The 22,998-nt window shown below is 39.9% G+C and overlaps 1 protein-coding gene across 2 annotated transcripts in view; it reads left to right on the forward strand.

The window, feature by feature from the left end:
- The first annotated feature begins 73 nt into the window (after positions 1–73).
- The window catches only part of tmx3b (thioredoxin related transmembrane protein 3b), a 35,005-nt gene continuing 12,080 nt past the window's right edge, over positions 74–22,998 (forward strand). Inside the window, exons 1-13 of one of the 2 annotated variants that reach the window (XM_004551931.4) lie at positions 74–186; positions 452–509; positions 1,171–1,210; positions 4,204–4,327; positions 4,848–4,893; positions 7,695–7,775; positions 8,245–8,344; positions 8,547–8,624; positions 8,909–8,975; positions 14,100–14,198; positions 18,125–18,182; positions 18,386–18,439; positions 22,374–22,430. In XM_004551931.4, the coding sequence (XP_004551988.2) occupies positions 153–186; positions 452–509; positions 1,171–1,210; positions 4,204–4,327; positions 4,848–4,893; positions 7,695–7,775; positions 8,245–8,344; positions 8,547–8,624; positions 8,909–8,975; positions 14,100–14,198; positions 18,125–18,182; positions 18,386–18,439; positions 22,374–22,430 (896 nt within the window). In that variant the 5' untranslated portion in view covers positions 74–152. The remainder of the gene's footprint in view (positions 187–451; positions 510–1,170; positions 1,211–4,203; positions 4,328–4,847; positions 4,894–7,694; positions 7,776–8,244; positions 8,345–8,546; positions 8,625–8,908; positions 8,976–14,099; positions 14,199–18,124; positions 18,183–18,385; positions 18,440–22,373; positions 22,431–22,998) is intronic. The other variant, XM_024803747.2, reaches the window with a different exon arrangement.

Here is a 22,998-nt window from a genome sequence, read left to right on the forward strand (position 1 = left end):
AATACTATTAAAACAAAATTAAACTACAAAAAAAAGCTAAAGGAGGAACCGTTTTGTTTGGTAACCCCTTCAGGAGGCTGCGCAACCCGGCGCATGCGCGGAGGGAGGTCGATTTAGCGGTTGTTTCCTGCTTGCTGTTTCCACTCGAAGCAATGGCAGAAGTAAAAGCTTCCCTGGCTTGTGGAGGTATGTTCAGCTTTTGTATTTCCTGTATGAATAACAGTGGACCACACACGCTATCCCAGCATCAGTTTAAAGGCCCCTAGCAGCTGCCGTTGGTGAAAATGCGGCTCAAACTGAAGCACAGTTAGCCGGAGGGGCGACAGCTTTAGCTGGTGATGCTTCAGTCATGAGGTTTAATGCTGGGGAGGAAAAGAAACCTTAAAGCTGTAAAGCTTCACATTGAGATAAACACCTTGTCTGATTTCAGTGTTTTCTTTTACCGTCACAGTTATAGCGGCTTTCCTGAGTTCAGCGGTGCTTGCATTTGTTGAAGACCTAGATGACACGTAAGTGATGCACTACTATGTGCTTTTCCCCCTTCACTGATTCACCAATTCAGCTTCCTGCTACGGCAACTTCCGAGTTTAGAAATCATGCTCCGTGTGGATGCAAAGTGGCTCACTGCTCCTACTTCCTGTACTTTAGCAATGCTCTAAACCCTGTATGGTAAAAAGTGCCCACATTGCAGTGGTTGCATTAGCAGAAAAAAAAATACATGGTGGTGATGCTGATTTCCTCTCTTTCTAGTTGCACAGTGCTTTATTTTTTTTAATTGGATGCCTGTGGTGAAAAGTCTCTGTAGATTATCTCTCTTGTGTGTAATAAGCCTGTCTTTGTATTGGAACATTTTTCATGATTTTGCCAATGACAATTTAAACATTAGCTCATCAATGGGCAGAGAGTAGTCTGCACGCCACAGGCTTTAATTGATTTTTTTCAGGCCCCCAGATGTCAGCAGTTTAAATGTGAGAATATGATTCTTACGTTAAATATGAGTTTGGATTGCTGTGGGGAGATTTACCCATATGGTATACTCAGTCTTTTGTGGTATTTCATTTGATTTTATTATTCATTAATTTTAATGTGATTTATTTGATTGTCAGAACTTGTCATTTCTGTCTAGTCTCAGCTGAATGGTTACAACTATGTTTTTTCTCTATTCCATAGATTTAAAGACACCAGAGTGAATGACGTCTGGCTGGTTGATGTGAGTTTGACATTATGGACCCACACAAACACACACTCTAACCTGGGTCCATTGAGCTATGGTTTACTTCATATCCAGCACGCCACTGTCTGAATCATCCCTTGCGGAAGCAATGGGAGTCTGGGTGGGATGTCATAAGGGAGGGGGTCGTGCAAACAGTCCCCTGTGATTAGTGAATGAGAAGTCATGCATGCACGGCAAAGCCGGGGGGCTCTGAGAGCTTTAAAGCAGGGTTTGTGTCGACACCCAAAGTAGCAAAAGTTGCTTTTGCTGCGCGTTATGGGCTCCATGGTGAATTGTGACATTAGTTTTATTTTTGTGTTGTTTTCTTATACTGATGAAATTGTTATATGTTGTGTAATTTGTGGAAACTAAGCTCCTAAAAAGAAATTCAAACAAACCAGACAATCACTGGAGCAAAAGGCTTTTACGTAAAATTAGTCAACAAGTTCTGCTTAACACTGAATCTTTGTCTTTTATTGCCATAATAACTGTTTTGTAATCCTTTTGGCTTTCAGTGGAGAAAGACCACTGTAACTGTTACCCATGGTCACATGTTAGGTTAGCCATTAAATCAACAATAAAGCACCAATGTGTAAAATTAGTACAGGAAAAATATGGTGTAACCGAAAAAGCCATAAAAATAACTTGCACAAGAGAGCAGATACAAACCAGTGTTTTAAGTATACAAAGAATCGTAACCAGTTACATAAGACATGTAATAGTCACACATATAATATAATAGACTTGTAATAACATTTCAATAAAAATGATGATTAAAAAACAGACAAAAACCAAACACTAAACGAGACCAGATAAAACAAACCTTTAATACACTACTTTTTGTTATTCATAAATTCAGACATACTTAACGTCCACTGATAAAGACAAACACGGTGTGTCATACCGGCTTCATAACTGCCTAACTTGTAAAATGCAATGGTACCTTAAATGGCCCTCTGGTTAAAGTGATGATTAAGAGCATGGGGAATCATACTTTCTCATGCTACTATCTCACCTCTGTGTGAAGATCTTTTTGTGGTGGTGGAATAAGACGTGACGTGCAATCTTTAGCGGGTTGTTTTGTTCTAATGAGCATGTCGTCATTTTGTGCATGCCTGTCTGTTAAACCCTACGTTTAGTGCTGCCGGCGTGCTCTGGAATGATGGTCTGGCACTTTTTCCTCCAAGGGAGGAAATGGAACACAGTCTGACTTAAAGTCAGTCATTGCTGAAGTGTATTTCATGCAAAAGATGCAAAAAGGCAAATTAAATGGTCAAAAGCTAACATGACCTAACACTGACAACATAGATGTCACAGTTTTCTCCTTCATTCACATGAACTCTGTTTCATCTTACAGTACCTGTCTTTTAGTTATCCTAAATGGCCTTTTATTCTTTTTGTTTGGTAAGCATAGTGTGCCATGTTAGTATTTTATTTTCTCTTGTCCTGTGAAACTTACTTCATTACGTTATGTCTGTGTAGGTTCTCAGTTGTCCAGGTCATGGTAGCTTCAGGAGCTTGACAAAAGAAGTCCAGTGGCCTTCTTTTCAAGCTCTTAAGACTTCATTACATTGTTCACATAAACTCAACCTTTCCTCAATCAGTTAAATTAAAAGTCCTGTACCTTTGCATATATTTTACTTTGACATATTTCTATAAATGTGCTGAAAATGTTAGAACAGCTTTTATTTTGAAGACATATGGGTACATAAGGATTATCTGTGGATATTTCATTAACCCTTGATGTATTATAAATCTTACCAGCAAACAGACAGATATTAAAAAAGAGAGAGTTTAACATTTAATTATAGTCTCCCTTAGAGGTAGCTAATGTGTCGTCATGGCAAAAAGAAAGTTAGACCTTTTGCCAATTCTACATTTTTTATATTGGGACATAATAGAAGTAATGCTCTCCTTACCAAGTCTTAAAATTTGGTAAATATAACCTTAGATGGACAGCAGCACGTGACATATCACACAGTGTCATTATCAGTAAATCATGAAAATGCAGAAGCAGTTTGTGGAAAAATTAAGTACACCCCAGTGTCTACTGATTTACTAGCTTGTAGAACGACTAGCCATACTTCAGCCTGTTAACTAATGTTAAGATCTAAGATGCTAACTGAGGCCTGTAGAGTCTGAGATGCTCTGGGGGTGAACTTGCCGCGATGTCCACTTCTGGCAAGATTAACAATTGTCTTGAATTTTCCATGTTCTCACTGTAGAATGATGCACTTTTAATTATTTGGAAATGGTCATATAGCCTCTCCAACACAGATGGACAGCAGCTTTTCCTTCTCTAAGAACAGTTAGACACTGCATTGCAGATGTCGTTCCTTCCTGGCAAACAAGTGTCAGTGCTCCAGACAGGAAAAACGTCTGTTTCTATGGCAGTGCTCACATTTGCTAATGACCAGTGCATTTGATTAGTAAAAGCAGGGTGTGCCTTATTTTTACCACAACTCTGCCTTTGTTTTGCCCCGGTACTAAAGACACTGCATCTGTACTGTTAATGTGACATCATGAAGTTCAGACTTCTGCAATGTAGAAAATATGAAAATATACTAGCGTCCCAAACCCTGATAAATGGGAGGGATGGATCAGGAAGGACTGCCGACATAAAATCTGTGTCAAATCAAATATGCGGATCCATCCTCTGTGGTGAACCGTTGGGAAATAAAGGACCAGCTGAAAGCACCTTCTCTTTTCTCTGTTCTTTGAAAACGGGATGACATGAGTACAGTTCTTGAACCACTATTTCAAGCTTAGCTTAAAATTAAACAACTGCAATTGTTCTTCCTTTTTTATCTGCTGTTAATTACCAATAATGCTTTAACTCAGCTGTGTTTGTCCTTTCAACAATGGGGTGAATCTTGACAGCGCAATATTAAGGTCGCTATTAATATAGCTTATGATTATATGAAAGACTTCACAGTAGGTTGTACATGATCTAAAGAATGCTTTTTTTAAATTCTTGTGGTCTCTTTCAGTTCTATGCTCCGTGGTGCGGCTATTGTAAAAAACTAGAGCCAATATGGCATGAGGTAGGAGCTGAGCTGAAGAGCTCAGGGTCGCCGGTTCGTGTGGGAAAGATGGATGCTACGGCTTACTCTGGTGAGTAAATCATGTAGCAGTTTAATGTCTTCCCCTGGAGCTTGCGTGCCCCCAGGTGATTACTTTATGTGCTAGAGACAACATTTCTCTGTAATGGACCATGTTGTTCAACATCATGATGCTTTCAATATAAACATTAGAGTATTAATGCCAGTTACTGTGACATTTGTGTGACGTGTAGGGATGTTGGTACAGCAATATTACAAGTGTGTTAGAGTAAAAATTATACCTCTACAAATGCAACAGTTCTGTGTCTTATTAAGCAGCTGCTAACTGCAAGATTAATCTATGGACACGTATTCTCCAGCCACAGGAAAGCATCTTTCTTTTTGAATCTGTAATGCTTCAGAGAGATATACTTAATTTTTGCAGTGAGATTAAATTAGGAGAGCATTTGAATCCTTTAAGACGATTACAAGAGGGTATTAAAATCTTTCAAAGAGAGAGACGTCTTTCAAGATGTGGAGATTAAGCCTTTCAAAAAAAGCAAGTATGATTTGTATTGTTTTCTGTGTTGCAGGAATGGCATCAGAGTTTGGTGTTCGTGGTTACCCCACAATAAAACTGTAAGTACCACTCTTTAGTTTGGTATAGATGCAAGATGAAGTTAAATGATTTGAATATATCCCACACTCATTATAGACTTTATGGGAAGTAATACCAAGCAGTTTTTTAAAAACAAGTTATTATACTTGAGCGCTTAGAAAAAGTAATATGCTATTAAAAGGTTAATTAAATTTGAACACAATATTTAATTATTCCATTAAAGTTGTTTTGCAGGTAACACTGTCTTTGTGAAGCTTCAGTAATTTTCCTTTCACTATTTAATCAGAGGAGCGTTTTTTTTCACCAACATGTAGTAATTTTGGACTGTAATTTGTTATGTGGCTGTTGCATTATTTATATTTTATACTCTAGCTATTGCTTCAGCCACCCCACCCCCACTGTAACCTCCTGTATCTAAGTGTACCTGCGTGTATTTTGTGTCATTATAAAGATGCTTTTTCCCTTGTTGCCTTGCCTTTGGAGATGCCCTTAGATAAATTATTCAAGAGGGAATAAGGTGTTGTTGCTTTCTCCTTAAGGCATAACCAAGTAACAAAGTCAGTTCACACATTTTGAAAAAAAATTATATTAGTTTGGCACTTCAGAGTGCTGTTAATTACACATTTCTTGTGGGATGATTGTGCAAAACTCCCTTTAGTCATTGGAATTAGCAATAGCTTCTTGATTTCACTCGTATGCCTTTCTTACAGTATATCTGAGTGTACCTGTGAAACTACAAATGCAGTTGTCCAAATGTTTTAGCGCATACTTTCCATTTAATTTATTTCAAATCATTTCTTAAAATTCAAGTGCCATTTTTTTTATTATAAAATGAATGAATTTAGGTAGACACCAGCTGCTTAACGGCAGGGCTCATGTTGACATGAGATAAATGATCTTGCAACTTAGCAGAGTTCCCTCCATTTATATGAAGCTGAATCATTTATCAGCACACTAACATAATGGGCTCCCCATTTAGTTTCATCAAGCTCATTTGGGAAAGTGCCACAAGATCACTGCAGGGTTCATAACATTAAACCAAGCAAGTGATGAAACATCCATCGAAGAACACGAGATACCTCCCTTGGTGACAGAAGGAGACTTGATTTAGAGTTCTGTTTCCCCCTGAGTTCATTAAGCGCCGTGGGCTGATGCAACCTTAGCAATCCTTAATGCATTTTGCTTGTTGTAAGAGCTCGACTCGAGCAGTTTTCTCGGCTGGAACTCAATTAGGTAAAGTCATTTGTCTTTTTTTTTTCCCCTATTGGAGGTGTAATGATTTAGATTAAGTTGACCTTTGCGGTGAACAGGGTTTTCCTGGTAGGTGCTGTTTCACCAGAACATGCTGTTTGTATGACAGGTTGTTGTTTTTAAGTTCAGATGTTGGTCACAGACTTTTAAGTGAGATAATTTGCTTTTTATTGTTAAAGGCATTCATTTCATATGTAAAGGTATGATGTTAATATAAAACATGGGCAGAGTTTCAAAATTATGATGGAAACGTCTGTAAAAGAAAGGCTTAATCTGGCATTAAATTCTAGGTTTTCAATTTGTTTTCTTTTCACATCATATACCACATATCTTATATTCAATGTATAACATATGAGACACCTATAACATGAAAGGGAACAGGTGGATTTATAAAACTGCTTATTGCAATGGTTTCTCAAAAATTGCTAACTCCTGTTAACTTACAATAGGTGTCTCCATAGTTTACAAAATTAGATATAAAAAACAAAAACATCCAGTGATGGGCTGTTCTTGTCAATGACAGAGGTCAGAGGAGAACTGCTTGATTGGTTAAGGCCCCCCCCCCAAAAAAGAAAAGTGACTGCAACTATTTTGAGCATGATTGCTTTGCAGATCAGTATCTCAGTATGCGTAACACGCTGAAACTTGATTGGCCAGACCAAACCAGGCTTCACTCCCTGTGACTCACCAAAACTGAAGTGTGGAAAAGCATGTCTTGGTACGATGACTTTAGATTTCTGCTGTAATGCGCAGATGGTAGGGTCACGATTTGGCATCCAGCTGCCTTGTGTCAACGCTTCAGGCTGGGTTAGTGGTAAAATTGCGTGGGGAATGCTTTTCCCTGGCGCATATTAAGGCCCTTAATACCAACTGAACATCATTCGAATGCCATTGCCGAGCCGAGTATTGTTGCTGACCGTGTGCATCTCTTGATAGCCACTGCCAGCAGGGTAAGGCGCCATTTCACAAAGCACACATGATCTGAAGCCGGTTCCATCGACATGCCAGCGGGTTTTGTATGTTCCATTCGCCTCGGCTCTCGACCAAAACCCCCTTTGGGATGAGGTTGAAAGGGAGAGCCGTACAGCCAGCAATTCTGTAGCATCGTGTACTGGTTTTATATGAACATGGTAAACAATCTGTAAGGAATGTTTCCAATATTATACTGAATCTATGCCACCAATTAATTTAGGATTTTTTAAGTGGGCAAAGGTGGGTCCAACACTACATTAGAAAAGCATACAAAAAATTGGCACCTGCTATATAAAATGAGGAAGAACCAGTAGAAGGAAAAAAATATTTGTGTTGCTTAAACAGCAAAAATAATCTACTCTAAAATGTCAAAAGAGCGGTCCAATCAGAAAATTTAGTTCGACGTACACCTCTTGCATAATATTCTTTTTTCATACAAATCCTGAATGCATGACTGCCAAGCAGTTAATTCCCGTTTTATTCAGTTTCACATAAATATGCAAGCGGTGTCATTCTGTTGGCACAAAACAGTGAAAGGTGTTGAATGGGTTTTCAATGAAATATTCAGTCTTTCACTATTTTTTCTTATTATTTTCAGGTTAAAGGGTGATCTTGCCTACAATTACAAGGGACCGAGGACAAAAGATGATATTGTAGAGTTTGCCAACAGGGTGGCAGGGTAAGTTACAGGGTTCAAACAACACTTGGAAATCAACATGAGGAGAAACTGAGAGCCGAGTAGAACTTCCCTTATTTCACAGGAAGACATGCCAAGCTAAATGAAAACCATCTAAGGCAGCTTATCAACCCAGGCCATATTTGTTTCATAGCTCAATGGATTTCTGCCTCTGATGCTCCACTTTAAACCACTGTATCAAGTGAGCCTGACAGATTTCTCCCCTCCTTGAGGGAAATCAAACTAGATCCGTGACAGAGGGGCTGATCAAAAGCTTGGCTCGGAGACGGGTTGAGGACTGCAGTGGTTTTTTGAACTGCCACTGGGTGGTGCTAGCAGCACAGAAACCAAGATTAGGACGTTACACATCACTGTTGTACTCTGTGAGGTTTAAATACTTATCAAAATGAACTCCTGTCTATGTTTTGTTTGTTTGTTTGTTTGTTTGTTTGTTTGTTCTTTATTCCATCAGACCAGCCGTCCGAGCCCTTCCCAGCAAGCAGATGTTTGAGCACATGATGAAACGGCACGATGTGCTTTTTGTGTATGTTGGTGGGGATTCTCCTCTCAAAGTAAGCAACCTACATCAATACACTTTCATTCTTTTATTCTTTAGCAACCACACAAAAGTCTGCATCATAGGGGCAATGCTATGCTGCAGCATTGACATAATATAAGAAAGAATTAATTCTATGCAATACCTTCAAGTGATAATTTACAATCTTTGAATACCGAAAGCCTTTTTTTTTTTTCCTTCTTTTTTTGCTATTGCAGGAGAAGTACAACGACGCTGCCTCTGAGCTCATCGTCTATACTTACTTCTTCTCTGCTTCAGAGGAAGCCTTGCCAGAGGTAATGCTTTGAATAGGCGATCATCTTTCGTCTTTAGAAAGTATGAAATTAATTTCACAAAGATACACTCACAAACATGTCATTAATGCACTTGGGAATGACACATGCAGTTATATTTTCCTAGTTTGAGATAATGTATTTAGATTCTTTGAGCATGTCTCTTGCCCTGGGATTGCACACGTTACAAGCGCTGATGTTTTTTTTTCCCAGTACAAAGAGTTTTTCACATATTTTATATGATTTATGGATCTTTGTCTAAAGTGGTGTTTTTGTGTTTTCAACAGTCAGTATCTTTGCCAGAGCTTCCTGCTGTCGTAGTCTTTAAAGATGGAGGCTACTTTACCTATGATGGTAAGTATTTTATTTGCTTTAGGCTTTGTCCACTACTGTTGTCTTGTTTTTTTCAATTGGTTTAGTTTAATAGCTTAACTAGAGGGCAGTAGGGTGCCATGCTGTCTCCTGCTCCCGCCTGCTATTCCCTCCTCCTTCTCGCCTCTCACATAAACTTTGTAACCAGAGCTGTCTTCATGTAGTTTTCCCGTTCCTGCCGCTGCTCTTTCATCCTCACCACACTGAGTTATGGTGTGCCTGGCCCATCATAAAGCACCCCAGGCTCTGCCCACTATTGTGTGTGTGGTTAGGCCAGTGATGTTGTGGCAGTTTGTCTCTGGGCGGACATACATAGCAGGCCAGGGTGGATGAACTGGCTTGAGTGGGCGTGCGAGACCGCAGATTCGACCAAAGAAGAGCGCAGAGCTGGTAGTGTGTATACAGTCAAAGCCAAGAGGTGAATCGCTGCATCAGCCATCGAGTCAAAGCAGACAAAAAAGAAAATCACATTTGCGATGCGTAAAAGCTTTAGAGGATCTGCTTTTTCAGGTCATAATTGAAAGCTTTCAGCGCAGTAACATGAGTTCACCGCATTCCTCCATGATCTCTTGTATTTCTCTGCCGCTTTGGGCCTGAGTTGGCAGGCGGAACCGGAAGCGAAGAGCGTCGAGGCACAGCGACAACACAAACGGACCCCAGTAGTGGCTGTTAGGGAGGTCAGGCGCACGGTGTGTGACCCGGAGAACAAAATCCATCTGCGTTGCGGTCTGTGCGTTTGCATCCATCTGCTCCACCTGACCATTTCGGAAGGCGGGCTTCACGCACCAGAATCTCAGCAGAAGAGGCTCGCCACAGTAGATGTTAACCACAAAAACTCCACACTCTGCAGAGTCCTCTAGGACTCTGATACGGAGGATGTGATGAATCTGTAGCATTGCCATGGTGACGGTGTGTTAAACTTGTCAAGGACTGAGGAGAGGAGCAGCATGGCAAAATGACATGGTTGTGTCCTTCCTTTCTTTGTCCTTTTCAGTCGTTCGTAAACTGCAGAAGAAAAAAACTTTGATTATTTAGTATAGTAACACAGAAACTGAGTCATTAAGCATTAGACACTTACCTCAAGTGATAGCAAAAGAGAAATTTAAGAAAGTGGTTTGCCTCGCTTTTTTAAAGACTTATAGCCTTCAGCCTCGGCTTTCTGTCCATCTGCTGTAGTATGCTTCTAGTCTCCCTGAAGGTCTTCTGGCTAAATGTTGGATGAAGGAATAAATGAGTCAACCACACCTCATATGGTTTGCTGTTGCCCTCACTTTGCATGGTGTTCAGTCAGAAAATTTTATATGGCTAAACTTATGAGCCCATTTGCATAGGCACCTAGTGACACTGTTTTATGGCAGGCTGTGACGTTTAGTCAAGCGTGTGAGTATTATACTGTGAAACTGACACGTTCTTTTTTTGCTGCACTGTTGTTTATCTTCTAGCTTTAGAGGCCGACAGCTGCCAAGATATTCTAACGACTTTGATCATGCCCCCCCGCCAACTATTTGCTTTCATATGTATTTTCCGAATACACAGATTCAAAGTACTCATTAGAAATTCACTGCACACTTGCTGTTCTTGCTGTGCACTCTTGTTTTTAAAGAACGGGTCCCACTGAGCACAACCACACTGTCCAAACACAAGCTCTCGCTTTGTGTAAAATGATATTTGACATGTTATTGTTTAGCTTTGATTGCTTTAGTGCGCATCACAAATAGCGGCATCCCCTTTGAAAAGCACTGTTAAGATATAGTAGAACACAGAAGCTCATACATATTTAATTATCCAAATCCTCTGTTTCATACAGTTATACAGGTCTGCTCTGCTATTGTGCTTCAAAGGCCAAGTGGTTTTGATCATTGTGTAGCTGCATTGAAAGCTACTGGGCAACATGTAAGAAAGCAGAAAAATATAATTAGCATATATGTCAGCATGCACAGTATGGCATTTGTAACTGTTTCACTTGCCAACAGTCTTTAGACACGTTTTTGGGTCTTTGAGTCCTCCTAATGCTCAGAGCTCCACATAAGGCTTCCTGTTAATCTGACTCAGTGGTTAATGGTTTGGCCTTTCCACTCCTTGTATGGAAACATTCATAATGCTGCCAGCTGTGAGGCCGAATGTGTTTGCATATGTTTATTGGGATCATGTAAATGACAGGATGATTAACAGTTTGTGAATGTGATGACAGAAAAGATCACACTTAAACAGGTGATAACACAATGATGACATTTTGGTACAGCGCACACGGTCAGCCTTCATTTCACTGGTTATTGCAATCTGCAGTGTTGGCAAGGTCAGCGTGAATGACATTGATGGAAACTGGTTGTTGTTTTTACTTTGTTTGGACAGAGGAGTGGTGGGTGGGAGATGGGGTATGAAGTGCAAAAAAGGCAGAGATGCTGCATGTAAATTGTGACCGTGGATTTCACGATCTTATTTTGGATAATTGTTTTTGGAAAGTGGACAAAAGTATTTAGACATGATTAACATAAGTCAAATGTTTAATTATTGTCAAATTATTAGGTCAAAATGATCAAATTATTGTTCCAGCTGCTGGTGTAATGTTTAATTACTAATTTATTGCTGAGCTATAAGTACATAATGTAGAGTGGAACCCCGACTTACGAAATTAATTCGTTCCCAAGGGTCTTTCGTAAGTCGAAAATTTTCTTAAGTCGAAGCACCCATCGCGCCTTTTGAGTGACCGATAGGCTATTGGCTAATTGCTAACTGCAACAACAATACACCGTTTAAGTGGAATAGCGAAGCGCAAGTACGAAAGCCAAGGGGGTTGTCACATGATCCGGAAGGCATTGTAGGCATTCTGGGCTCAGCCAATCAGAGCCAGCGGATTTCGTTATGCGGGCATGTTGCCGTAACACGGGCAGAAATATTGCCGTTAAGTGCCTACATAACTTGAATTTTTCGTTAAATGGGGTATTCGTAAGTCGGGGTTCCACATTCTGCAGTTGCATGCAAATTACAGTGGAGTAATTAAAGTAGGAATACAGTGAAGTACTTCAGTGAATTTACTTTAGTAGTAAGTCTACTTACTACATGGCTCTTGTCCACTTTTCTATATTTTTTTATTCATGTGGCATTTGTCACCAACAGTGGCTTCTTCTTCACTATAAATAATATAACTAACTATAACCGATATAGCTTTGTTTGATTTGATTGCTCAAGCATTACCTTACATGAATATGAGCTGCTAGCTACTGACAGCATCATTTTTTTTCTTTATCTTTACCCGATCCTATAACTGAGCAATACATAAAATATTTTTATATCACACTCTTTTTATTTGTTGTTGTATTCCTATTTCCTTTTAGTAGTTGAGCCAACGCATCTTCTTTGTTAAACCTTATGTGTTCTTTTTTATAATAGCAAATTACCCATCATTACACCGAGCTTTGTGTCACATTTCAACACGTCATTCTCCTGGATCGTACGCTGTCTGAGTTATCTTTATGAAGCAGCTTCCTCCCCTCTCTATGCGTTTCCCCCTGTGGTTCTGTTTCTACACTTTTTGCATTGTCTTGGAGGTCTTCTGTGCCATTAACCTTCATCCTTGAAATGTGTCAGAGCTGCCTCCTCCCTCTGCTCCAAACTCTGACACTGGATCATCCTCACTCCACCCACTGTCTGTTTATATTCCCCCTCATCTTTCTCTCTCACCTCCCACTGTGTGAACTCTGGGCTGAAGGGCTCCTGTAGGGCAGTATGGAGATTGTGAGGGTGGCGCCCGGGAAGAAAGCAGTTCTAATTTGTTTCAAGGTGAAGCAGGTTCAGTCGGTGTAGAGGTGGATCAGGCTGTACAACCCCAGTATGGGGCCTCCGAGCTTTCTTTTGCTTCTGGGGTAAAGTTGGGAAGCTGCATGCTGTCTGTAAAGCCAGAACATCTGTGGAAAGAACTCTCTGGAATGTCTGCCCTATCCACTGACTCAGCAGTCTTAACAGCAAGGCTCCGCTCCCTTTGCACAGTATAATCACTGAGGAATAGTTTCTAATACTACTGTAAGCTACGACCTTGGGGGGGGTTTAAAAGTGTGTTCCAGGTTTTAGCTTGTCATGTTTAGTATTATGCTTCCAGCTCACTTGGAGCCCTGCAGGATGAGAATCATGTTAAAAGTCATCAGTGTTCTTGTAATTACTATGATGGTAGCGAAAGGTCACGGTAACTTATTAACGTGTCATAATAAGGTCCCGGCTACATTTGACATCAATTATGAGCGTCCTGTAGCCTCTCAGCTGGAGAAAACGGTGTTGTTTAAGCAGCTTCGTTACACCCTATTTATACCCTCCAGGGACATTCTCTGCTTCCTGTTTGCGTGTTGCCTCCAGATGTTAGAGGAGCAACAACATGTGGCTCGCATTCAGGAAGTAATTTTTTATTTTTCTGTCTTTGTTTATTTTTTTTTATTTATATGGTGCATTTGATAGGATTTTTTTTTCTTCTCTTGTTGCATCTGTTGAATTATACATTTGCTCCAGATGTGTTAAAAATAAATGTATGGTTGCAGAATCATTTACAAACCAAATGTGATGTTTTTCTTTCCTTAGCTGTTAAAATTAGGTCAGGTTAGCCAGCATTTTGGGGGAAAAGGCATCAATTGTGAATGAAAATTACAGTATTTTTCCTCTTAATGTTCTTGACAGCCATCTATTTGATAAATAGTAATTAATCTGGAAATGTGACTGTGAACAGTCAAAGCTAAACAAACTGTTATTTGATTTATGACTTGGCCATCTGTTGCGTTTGATTGTTTACATCTCCATCGATTGCCAATCTGTTCGCTCTGAGTCATAGATCATTGTGCTGCTTCAGATCTTGAATACCCTGCCTGACTGTTAAGCCAGAGGCAGCTGGCTGTCAAAACAGTTTCTGGTCATTGTTTATCTGACCTATGGCTGTGACTGCTCAGCTTCTGTCTTGCTCTTTGTTCCCCAAGAATGCATACAGGTGGCAAACGCTGATCTTCTTACATTCCAGCCATCAATACACTCTTCTGCTTTCCCTTTTTATTATAGGCAGTCTTTGGGCTGAATGTTGATTAGCTCTGTGCTTCTGTTTCTGAAAGATTTTACCTGTCTGTGTTGCAGAGTACGAGGACAGTAGCTTATCATTGTGGGTGAACAAGGAGCGCTTCCAAGGTTACCTTCAGATTGATGGCTTTACGTTGTATGAGCTGGGGGAAACAGGTGGCGTATGCTCTTTTTCAATATATAACGTATTTATTCCTGAATTTCATTTTCCTTTGCACATTGTTTTTACTTTAGTTAGGGTTTATAATAGAATACTGTCCAAAAGGCTTGAGCCACCCCTAATTTCTTTAGATTTTGCTAAGAAAATGAGAAATAGATGCAGTGATCTATTGAAACCTGTGAAGATAATGAAAATACAGTTAAGATTCCCTGCCAAGTTAACTGTCATATGTAGACCCTTGAGTTAGGTGGCCTTTTTATGCCTGAATTATTTATATGTTAGGGCTTTGAACTTGACAAACAATCATTCCTCTGAATAATTGTTACGACCCGGCTCAAAAGCTGCAACATAAAAAAGGAGACTAATACCAGCGTGTAGGTGAAAAGAGGTTTTATCTTAAAATGGACAGGTTGGCTAAAATGGCTGGTGCCACCAAGGCAAAGACTAGTGAGCTCCCTGGGAAGCTTGCCTCAGGTATGCTTTTATCCACACCTGACTAGGTGTGGCCAATTAGCACCAGCTGAACACACTGAGCAGATTAGAGGCTGCAGAGGGACGTAACAATAATAATCAGAAAACCTGAAGAACTATTGCATGAGAGGACTTTAAAACTGATTTGGAGAAAGTCTTGCTCCTTAGAAGCAAAGTTTACAAAAATGACAGGTGGCTCAAGACTTTTGCACAGTACTGTAATATCCTGCTTCAAAATGTATGGAATCGTGAGTTTCTGGGTCTAGTTTCATTTGTTTTTTTGGTTAGTAGATTAATTGCTGAAATTTCACTGAGAAATAGAAGAATGAACCGAAAACCTCAAAATATTCAGTTTCCTTTCATGGAAAACAAGACATGCAGCCAATGATCACTTTTAAAAACCCAGCACTGGGACATTTTATGTCTTTGCTTTATTATCAGAATAGATACAGATCAATTTTCTGCAGAATGACTGTTTTTTAAAGGGCTGTATTTTGTTAATTGTGAGCCTAAGATGTGGGACTTTTAATGTGTTTTTTTTATGTGTGTGTCCTTTTTAATCTTTATGACTGTGGAACCAAAGTGATTACAGATTGAATACCAGCTTATATCATTTGAACTGCATCAGCACTTTATACATGGCTTTGCTCAGACTGCCTGCCTCATTTTATTACATTGTAAAACCCCTTAATATTTTAGAATCTCTAAACATGTCTTCCACTTAACAACTTTATATTTAAGAATCAAACAACATAGAGCTGCGGTTTTTAAAAAATCCAGTAAAAATATCCAGGGCTAAGGTAGCAAAGAGTATCCCTTCCCTCCAGATATAGCCCATGTTCTGCTTGTTTAAATGTACATACACTTCTCCTCTAAAAGGAAATTTAAGCTCAAGAGTGAAATACAAACTGCCTCTTAAACGGCAGTAAATTGATGGTCTGTGCAGAGAAAGCTGTGCTTTCTAATATTAGATACAGTGTTTTCCTCCTTTGTGCTGATGTTGCTGAGATCAGTGATGCTCAACAGTTGAATGTTGCTTAAATGTGTTACTGTGTGCAGTTTTAGTTTCTGGCCCATCCATATAGCAGGCTTTCCAGTTAGTTTTAACAGTTCTGCATATAACACGGTCTCCATAGCATCTTAATTGGATAAACACTGTAACTGATTAAAGGCTACATTGTTAAGTTTGATGTGTATCTGTGAATTTGCCAGCCTTGTCTTTGAAGCCTTTTCAACAAAGCATCAGATTTCACGCTCTTGGGCTCAGCGGAGCTGTAGGAGTGACATTTCATGCTGTAAAATCCCTGCTCCAACACATCGTAAGTCACACTGACACAGAACTTGGTACCCGCGACAGCCCCAGTGTGACCAAACCATTGAAAAGTTTGAAACTGTAATTTATGGGCTAAGATTTAGAGCACATGAGACCTATATTGGTAGCATACTGAAAGCAAAAAAACATGCAACACATGGATTTTAAAATTAAAAGGCAGCAGTTTGGATTTCTTTGCGGTGTAAAGAAACATTGAAGGTTTTTCTTTGGGGATAGAAGATAAATAGTAAGCAAGCGCTTTCATAGTGCGGTTAATTTGCAGATTTTCTAATTTAACCCATTAGAATCCAACTTGCTTCACACGTTATTGGATGGAGGCAGTGAACTAGTGAATAAACAACTTCTGCAGGTCAAACATGAATAGAAACCTGATAGAAATGTAATACGACATTTTAGAATATGTGAATTCTTTTTTTTTAAAGCTATTATTACAAAATCTTGGAATTTAAAGGACTTGAGACTTGAGCAGTAAGGGATTCAGAAGTTCTGTCTACATGTAAGCCATGAAAAATATCTTTTCTATGCTTTGATCTTTTTGCTTGGAGATTGTTTAAAAGATATAATAACAACCCTATGATCACAGAGCTTGGAAGTATTGGATGTCGAAGCTGTAGAAAATAACACCAGTGGTTCTTCATTTCATCTGTGGGTCAAAAATTACAACTAAATTCACAGAACGAGGGGCTTTGATGCCAGAGGGTAGCAGGCTGAGAAACATCAGTGGTTTCAAAAAGTGGTTGAATAAATAACGACACAGTGCAAACACGGTAAATATAATGTTCGATGGGTGTGCCGGTTGTAAGTTTTCACTAATACGTTTATTAATATTAGATCTATTTAATGCATTCTGGATCAATTATGAGTAGGTCACAAGCTCAGCTTTTTTAAGTTGCCAGGTTGTGAAAAACCCACCTTTCACATAGGATTAGTCTTTTTAGCTCTTTAATTAACCCCACAGACCCTTTCGGATAATCTGATGTTTGACATCCGATCCTCTGGAAAGAGCCGCAAGGCTTCTGAACCAAAAGTCAATTTATTAACTGTTTTCCTTTTAAATCTGCAGACTTGATATTTATGTGAAGAAATCCCTCATTAATCACTTGAATGCACTCACTTTTATAATTGCACTTACTACACCTTGTTGTCACCTTCATAGAAAATAAGAAGCCTATGATGCTTATCAGCATATGTAACTAGTGAAATTGCCACATGTAGAGGATTGAAAAACAAAGAGGTTTTGAACACTGCTGCACTTGAGTGGCTTTATTTGCCATAGTAAATTATTATTAAATTGGCTACATTGTTAAAAAATACTCCATAAATGTCTAAATAATACTTGCATGGTAGTGCAATTTTATTGTAAAACTTAATTTGTCCTTTTCCAACTTGAGTTGTGCAGAATCAATCTAATCTTCCTGGAAATACACAGATGAATGATGCTGCTGTGCTCATGCTCAAACACAGCACAGAGTTAATTATACACATTTCCACAGGTTGTATTCCCATGAAGAATAAAAACACCAACTGAACCATAAATTAACATTTTTTCCTCTCTGATTTTCTGTTTCCACCAGCAGTTACAGAAAATCTGCAATCAAAGTTATTTAGATATACAGTATAATTTCACTGAATATACATGTTAAATATTATTCCTTCTCCTGATGCAAAGCTGGCAACTTTCTTTATATAACCTCATTCTTGGCATCTAATCAACGTGAGTGACCACCAGGGGGCAGGCTGGCACTCTCACCCAAGCAGCAAGGGACGTGTAGCATCAAAGCATATCAGGCCGAGTAACAAACCTTTAAAGTTGTGTAACAGTTTTTTGTTGTGCTTTTTAAGCAGATCTATTTGTTGTGGGTTTGGGTTTTGAATGGCACTGAAATAGCTCTCCCACCACAAAGTGACCACTTGTTTCCTATTCAGCCGAGCAGAAAGCCTAAGCTAGCTTAATGTTTGAGTGATGAATGAGCAAAGTGCTCGCCGTGTCCCTTCCTTTCTTCTTCCCCTATTGAGAGGTGATAGATCTCCTCCGGAACCTCTTACCCTCCCACCATTGTCTTTTCACCGTCCTTTTTGTGTGTCTGACTGATTTGTAATCCTTGTCTTCCACCTCAGGCAAACTGGTGGCAATTGCAATCATCGATGAGAAGGACCCCACAGAGGAGAGTGGCAGGTACAAAAGAACACTGAAATTAAAAAGCATGACTCTTATAAATTACTCCCACTCTCACCACAATAATTGAGCTTAAGTGCATGGCTTTCAAATACAGATAAGACCATTATTGTTTGCATCTGCCTACAAATTGCAGCCAACAGCTAAAAAAAGGTTAGACTCCAACTCGTGTGGTATTTCTCTGTCTTCTAATTTGCTTTTAGATTAAAGACCTTGATGCAGAGGGTGGCAAAGGAATACCGGGAACACTTTAACAGGTAAGGCACGGGTAAATGATGAGGTCAAAGACGGAGATCCAATTTATACATTTATTCTAGGATGTTGCGCTCACTGGGGAACGCTGCCTGTCTACTCACAAGCAAGTTATACCTTTGTCAGGGCACGTCTGTTTTTGTTGAGGTTCAGTAGGAACGTAATTATGCAAAATGTCAGATTCCAAATATAGGTGTTCTTTTCAGCTGTCACTCAGAAACACAACTCGGCTTGTATTAATGCATAATTTTCTGTTTTCTCTGCCTCCAATTGTGCGATAACAACTGGAGATGGGGTATTTATGTTACGCGCTGTGCTGCTCGACCTGTTCTTTTACAGGAGAGGAGCCAGTGTAACAAGGCAAATGAAAGGATAAAAAAACACTTGAATGCATAATTTCACACTGCCACTATTGTTATTTTTGCTCAAGTGCGCTATAGTTGGCAGGTCATCCTTCCCCTACAGCACCCAGGTGGAAGCAAACGGGGTTTTTTGCTGAAGTGGCTTCAGGTAAAATGAGCTCAAAGGTTGCTGTTCTTTATGTGACCCTCATTTCTGATCACTGTCAGCAGGGAGTCAGTCACCAGGTGGATTGCCACAAAAGATTAGTTAAAAAAAAAAAAGTCCAATACATTTGCATAATGATGCAGTGCTTTAGTTCCTCGCTGTGTCCTGTCATTGACCGCGTTGCTTCATCAGATACATTTCTGCTTTTGAATGAAGAGGTGTGTCTCAAACCGTAATGATAAAAGTGCTTCTCACTCTGCAGGCATGCCCATTAAGACTGATTGAATTACACAGATCCCTATCATCTGTTATACTACTGTCTGCCACACTACTCAGCGCTGTTTTTGAAGGCTTCAGAGTCTGAGATCCCTACTGAGATCAGAGCTGCCTGCGGCGTTCAGACACACCTAAACGGTACTTGTAATTACAAGCTGCCGAGTGTTGCCCCTGTTAGTGGGTGGAGCCAGCATACAGAGTCAACAGAGCATAGGGGGTGACTGACATTTGAATGAGTTGGTGCCGTTTGATGTAGTATTAGTTCACCTTCAGTTTGTAGCATTTGCAGAAATGTTGGTGTGGGGCAGTGGAGGACTCGTGCCCACGTTTGTGTGGCGGAGTTTGATTTTTGTCACTTTGATGGGCGTGTAGGCTGGGTTGTCACTCTACACCAGTCATTGTGTATGCCTTTATATTTTACAGCACTCATGACAAGATGACAAGCAATGTCACAAAGTCTGCCTCAACTGGAGGTTTTTATCCAAAAACGACTCTGTGCGCTCCTTTTTTTTTCTTTTTTTTCTTTTTTTTTTAAAGGAAACTTTTGCAACATTTCAAGAAACCCTGCCGTTAAAAATAATGTGAAAATGACCAACTCTGAAGTGTCACTCTTTTGACTGTCACAAACCACAGCGACGTAGCACAAGTTATTTACTAGAAAGCGCAGAGCAGAATTTAGCTGCAGAAGAAACTAAAACGGAAGTAAGCATTGATCTTTAATTCACTAGGAGAGCAGAAACACATCCAGGTTAGTACTTATGAATAGTTGGTGTAAATAGGCAAAACTAAATTAATGCAAGTATTATGAATTTTTAAAAAAAGGTCTTCAAAAAAGACCATAGTAAACAGCAGTTCATCCTACCTCTTAAACCCTCATCTGAACTGCGAATGTAATGACAGATGAAAACATTTACTCATACACATTTAGTATAATCACATAATAAGAATGTATTAAAAGTGACCCTGTTATGCTCATTTGCAGCCTGTATTTTTATTATTTCATTCTACTAGAGTTGATTTGTGTGGCTTCTTTCAGCTGCTCCCTTATTCTTAAGGGGTCGCCACAGCGGGCAGCACTGCATGTTTGATTTGGCACATTTTTATGCGGGATGTCCTTCCTGACAAAACCTCCAAGGGATTTGTGTCTCTTTTCTCAATCGAAATGGGGTCTTTTGCTTGTTAGGCGAACTATTCTGTTCAATAAGTAGGAATCAGTTGGAAGAAATTAACATGATTTTATTGAGATACAGAATTCAGTCAGACTGTTTGGCAATTAGACTATGATAGGAGTGAAGGACCCCTTGAAGTCTAGAAGCTGGTGGTGGTGAAGATGAAGATGGTGATGGGGAGGAGGTGGGTTGTACAAAAGGCAGAAAGACATAAAAGCACAGAGATTTAAAGTACGCAAAATGCAGGCAAGAAGATGATTGGACAGCCTCGATGATGTCATCATTAAGTTTGACAGCGTGAGAAAGTGGAAGTGATGTAAAGGAATAGACTAGCAGCCGAGTACCCGGGAAAGCAGGCGGCTGAGTGATTACAGATCTTCCTTCTTGAACTTGCACATACGCTTCATGGTAACTGTTGAAAATAATCCTTGTTGACCTTGCACTGGGTGTTGGTGCAGCACCTCAGTTCATCCACTCTCTGCAACAAGCTGTTTGAGCTCCCTTCCCCTTTCCTTTAAAGCCAGCTGTCTTCTGATTGGCTGCTCAAACAAGCAGAACGCTTTGAAGGTGGGTGGAGCTTCTGATCCAGAATGAATTCACTGTTGTTTGTTTTTTGTTTTTTAACCCTGACTGCTTGTCCCATCTTTTAATTTCAGCCCACAGAAACATTTTGTTTTTAAAGCATTTCTAAGAACTGTGTGCCATGAGATGACGGGGCCACAAGATTATTTTATGATTACTCATTACCTAGCATAAAAACACCCTCTGGGATTTGGCTCCAAGTATAATGATGGTCAGAATGATGAGTTTAGATAGGTGAAAAAATACGCCCACCTTACTTGGAATTTCTTTTTTTTTGGTTGTGCTCTGACTTTTGAAAATACTCAGTGAGAACTGCAGATAAAGTCAATATAGACAACCAGGATTTTAAAAAAAGTTTATTAGAAAACCTTGCCACAAAGGGAATATTTTATAAAAACGCAAACAGTTTGGACACACTTACCTTCAGTTTGTTCTACTCTCACATATACAAGGCTCTCGGTAGGTTACTCACTATTTTGGCCAGTGTGCTCCATGATTCCTCCAGCCAGGAGAGTCAGTGGAAAGATATACATACATGGTGAAGAGACTTGTAAATGTTTAATTTATCGGATCTGAAAAGTACTAATAATAGCAAAGTAAAACTGGAATGGAATTTAATTTAATATTTTCTGTGCCTCAGTCTCGTATCTCAGTGGTTGTTTTGCCAGTCTTTGAGATCTGGATCGTTTCTAACAGTGCCTGATCTGTGTCTTATAGCATTGAAGTTATAAGCTGACTTTTTGATGAGCTTTATTCCCAGTCAGGCCCACTATTGTCAGCAAGATTATCAGTAACCCAGACTGATTTTTATATTGCATCCAGTGGTTATATTATACAGTTCAGTTTCTTCATAATCATGTCAAGCACAAGCAGTATTGTTTAGCACCCAGGGGACCAATGCCCTAGATGTTGCTGTGATTCAGAATGAATATAATATATATCTAGAGGCCTCCACAGTCAGTCATTCAGAGAAAGTTCCTAGTTTTCCTGGACTTGTGCAACCCCCTTTCCTAGTCTGCCCACAATACACTTTGCTCAGACATTGTGCAGCACAATGAGATACAAATTGAATTCCTCCTCCTACCTTATCGTTTAGATAAATCACCTGAGTCTTTTCTGTGCTAGAAAAGATGAGGAGAAACAGGAGATGGCACAGAATGGAGCTTTGGGGATATTCCCCCCCCCCCTCCTCTGTTAAAGCGTTCTCCAGTTTCCAATAGCAAGAACATGTAATTTCATTCACCAAGTTTTCATAGCTGTATACTATTGTGCGTTGAAGTTTGTGTCCCAGTTTGTGCTAGTGTCATGCAGTCCACCGAGACAGGAAAAAGAGTTCATTTCACTCAGCTTTTTTTGGATGCAATGTTTCGCTTTCTCATGCCACTGATTTCTCTTGCATCTCCAGAGATTTCCAGTTTGGCCACATGGACGGGAATGACTACATTAACAGCCTCATTATGGGGTAAGTGTCTCACATTCAGCCTCCCTCTCTCTTCTCGTGTCATCCTCCTCGTTCTCAGCTTCATTTTACCTTCTGTCAGCTACTTATCCAGGTCTGCACTGACTTGTAATGCCAGCCTCTGCCATTAAAGATGCTCTCTTGTGGAGAAGTCAATTACACAGACTGTCATTTCTTTTTTAGTGCTCTTGGAAACTTTAAACCCCCCTTTCCCCCCTCTACATCCAGCATACACCCAGGAAAAGCACAAAGATCCACAAGCTCATGCAAATCTGGTTGCGAAAGTGCAGCCTATTGAGATGAATATGTGAGGAGTTTAGGGAAAGCGGGCTGTGCGTGGATTAAATCTATAGCGGTCATGTATTTTTCTAATAGCTTGCCAAAGAGCAACGCTAATGATGCAGTTAGACCCTTTGCTGCAGCAACTTTGTGCCCAAGCTGAGGCTGGCTGTTAGGGTGTCATGCTTAGGGAGGCCTTGAAACTGACATCCCTTCCTTTTAATTAGGCAGAACCCCACTACGACCAGGATGGCCGTCGCAGTCGGCATGTCTGTTTTGTGTCTACTAACGT

The sequence above is a fragment of the Maylandia zebra genome, linkage group LG9 (assembly GCF_041146795.1).
Source record: "Maylandia zebra isolate NMK-2024a linkage group LG9, Mzebra_GT3a, whole genome shotgun sequence".
Taxonomy (NCBI): Eukaryota; Metazoa; Chordata; class Actinopteri; order Cichliformes; family Cichlidae; genus Maylandia; species Maylandia zebra.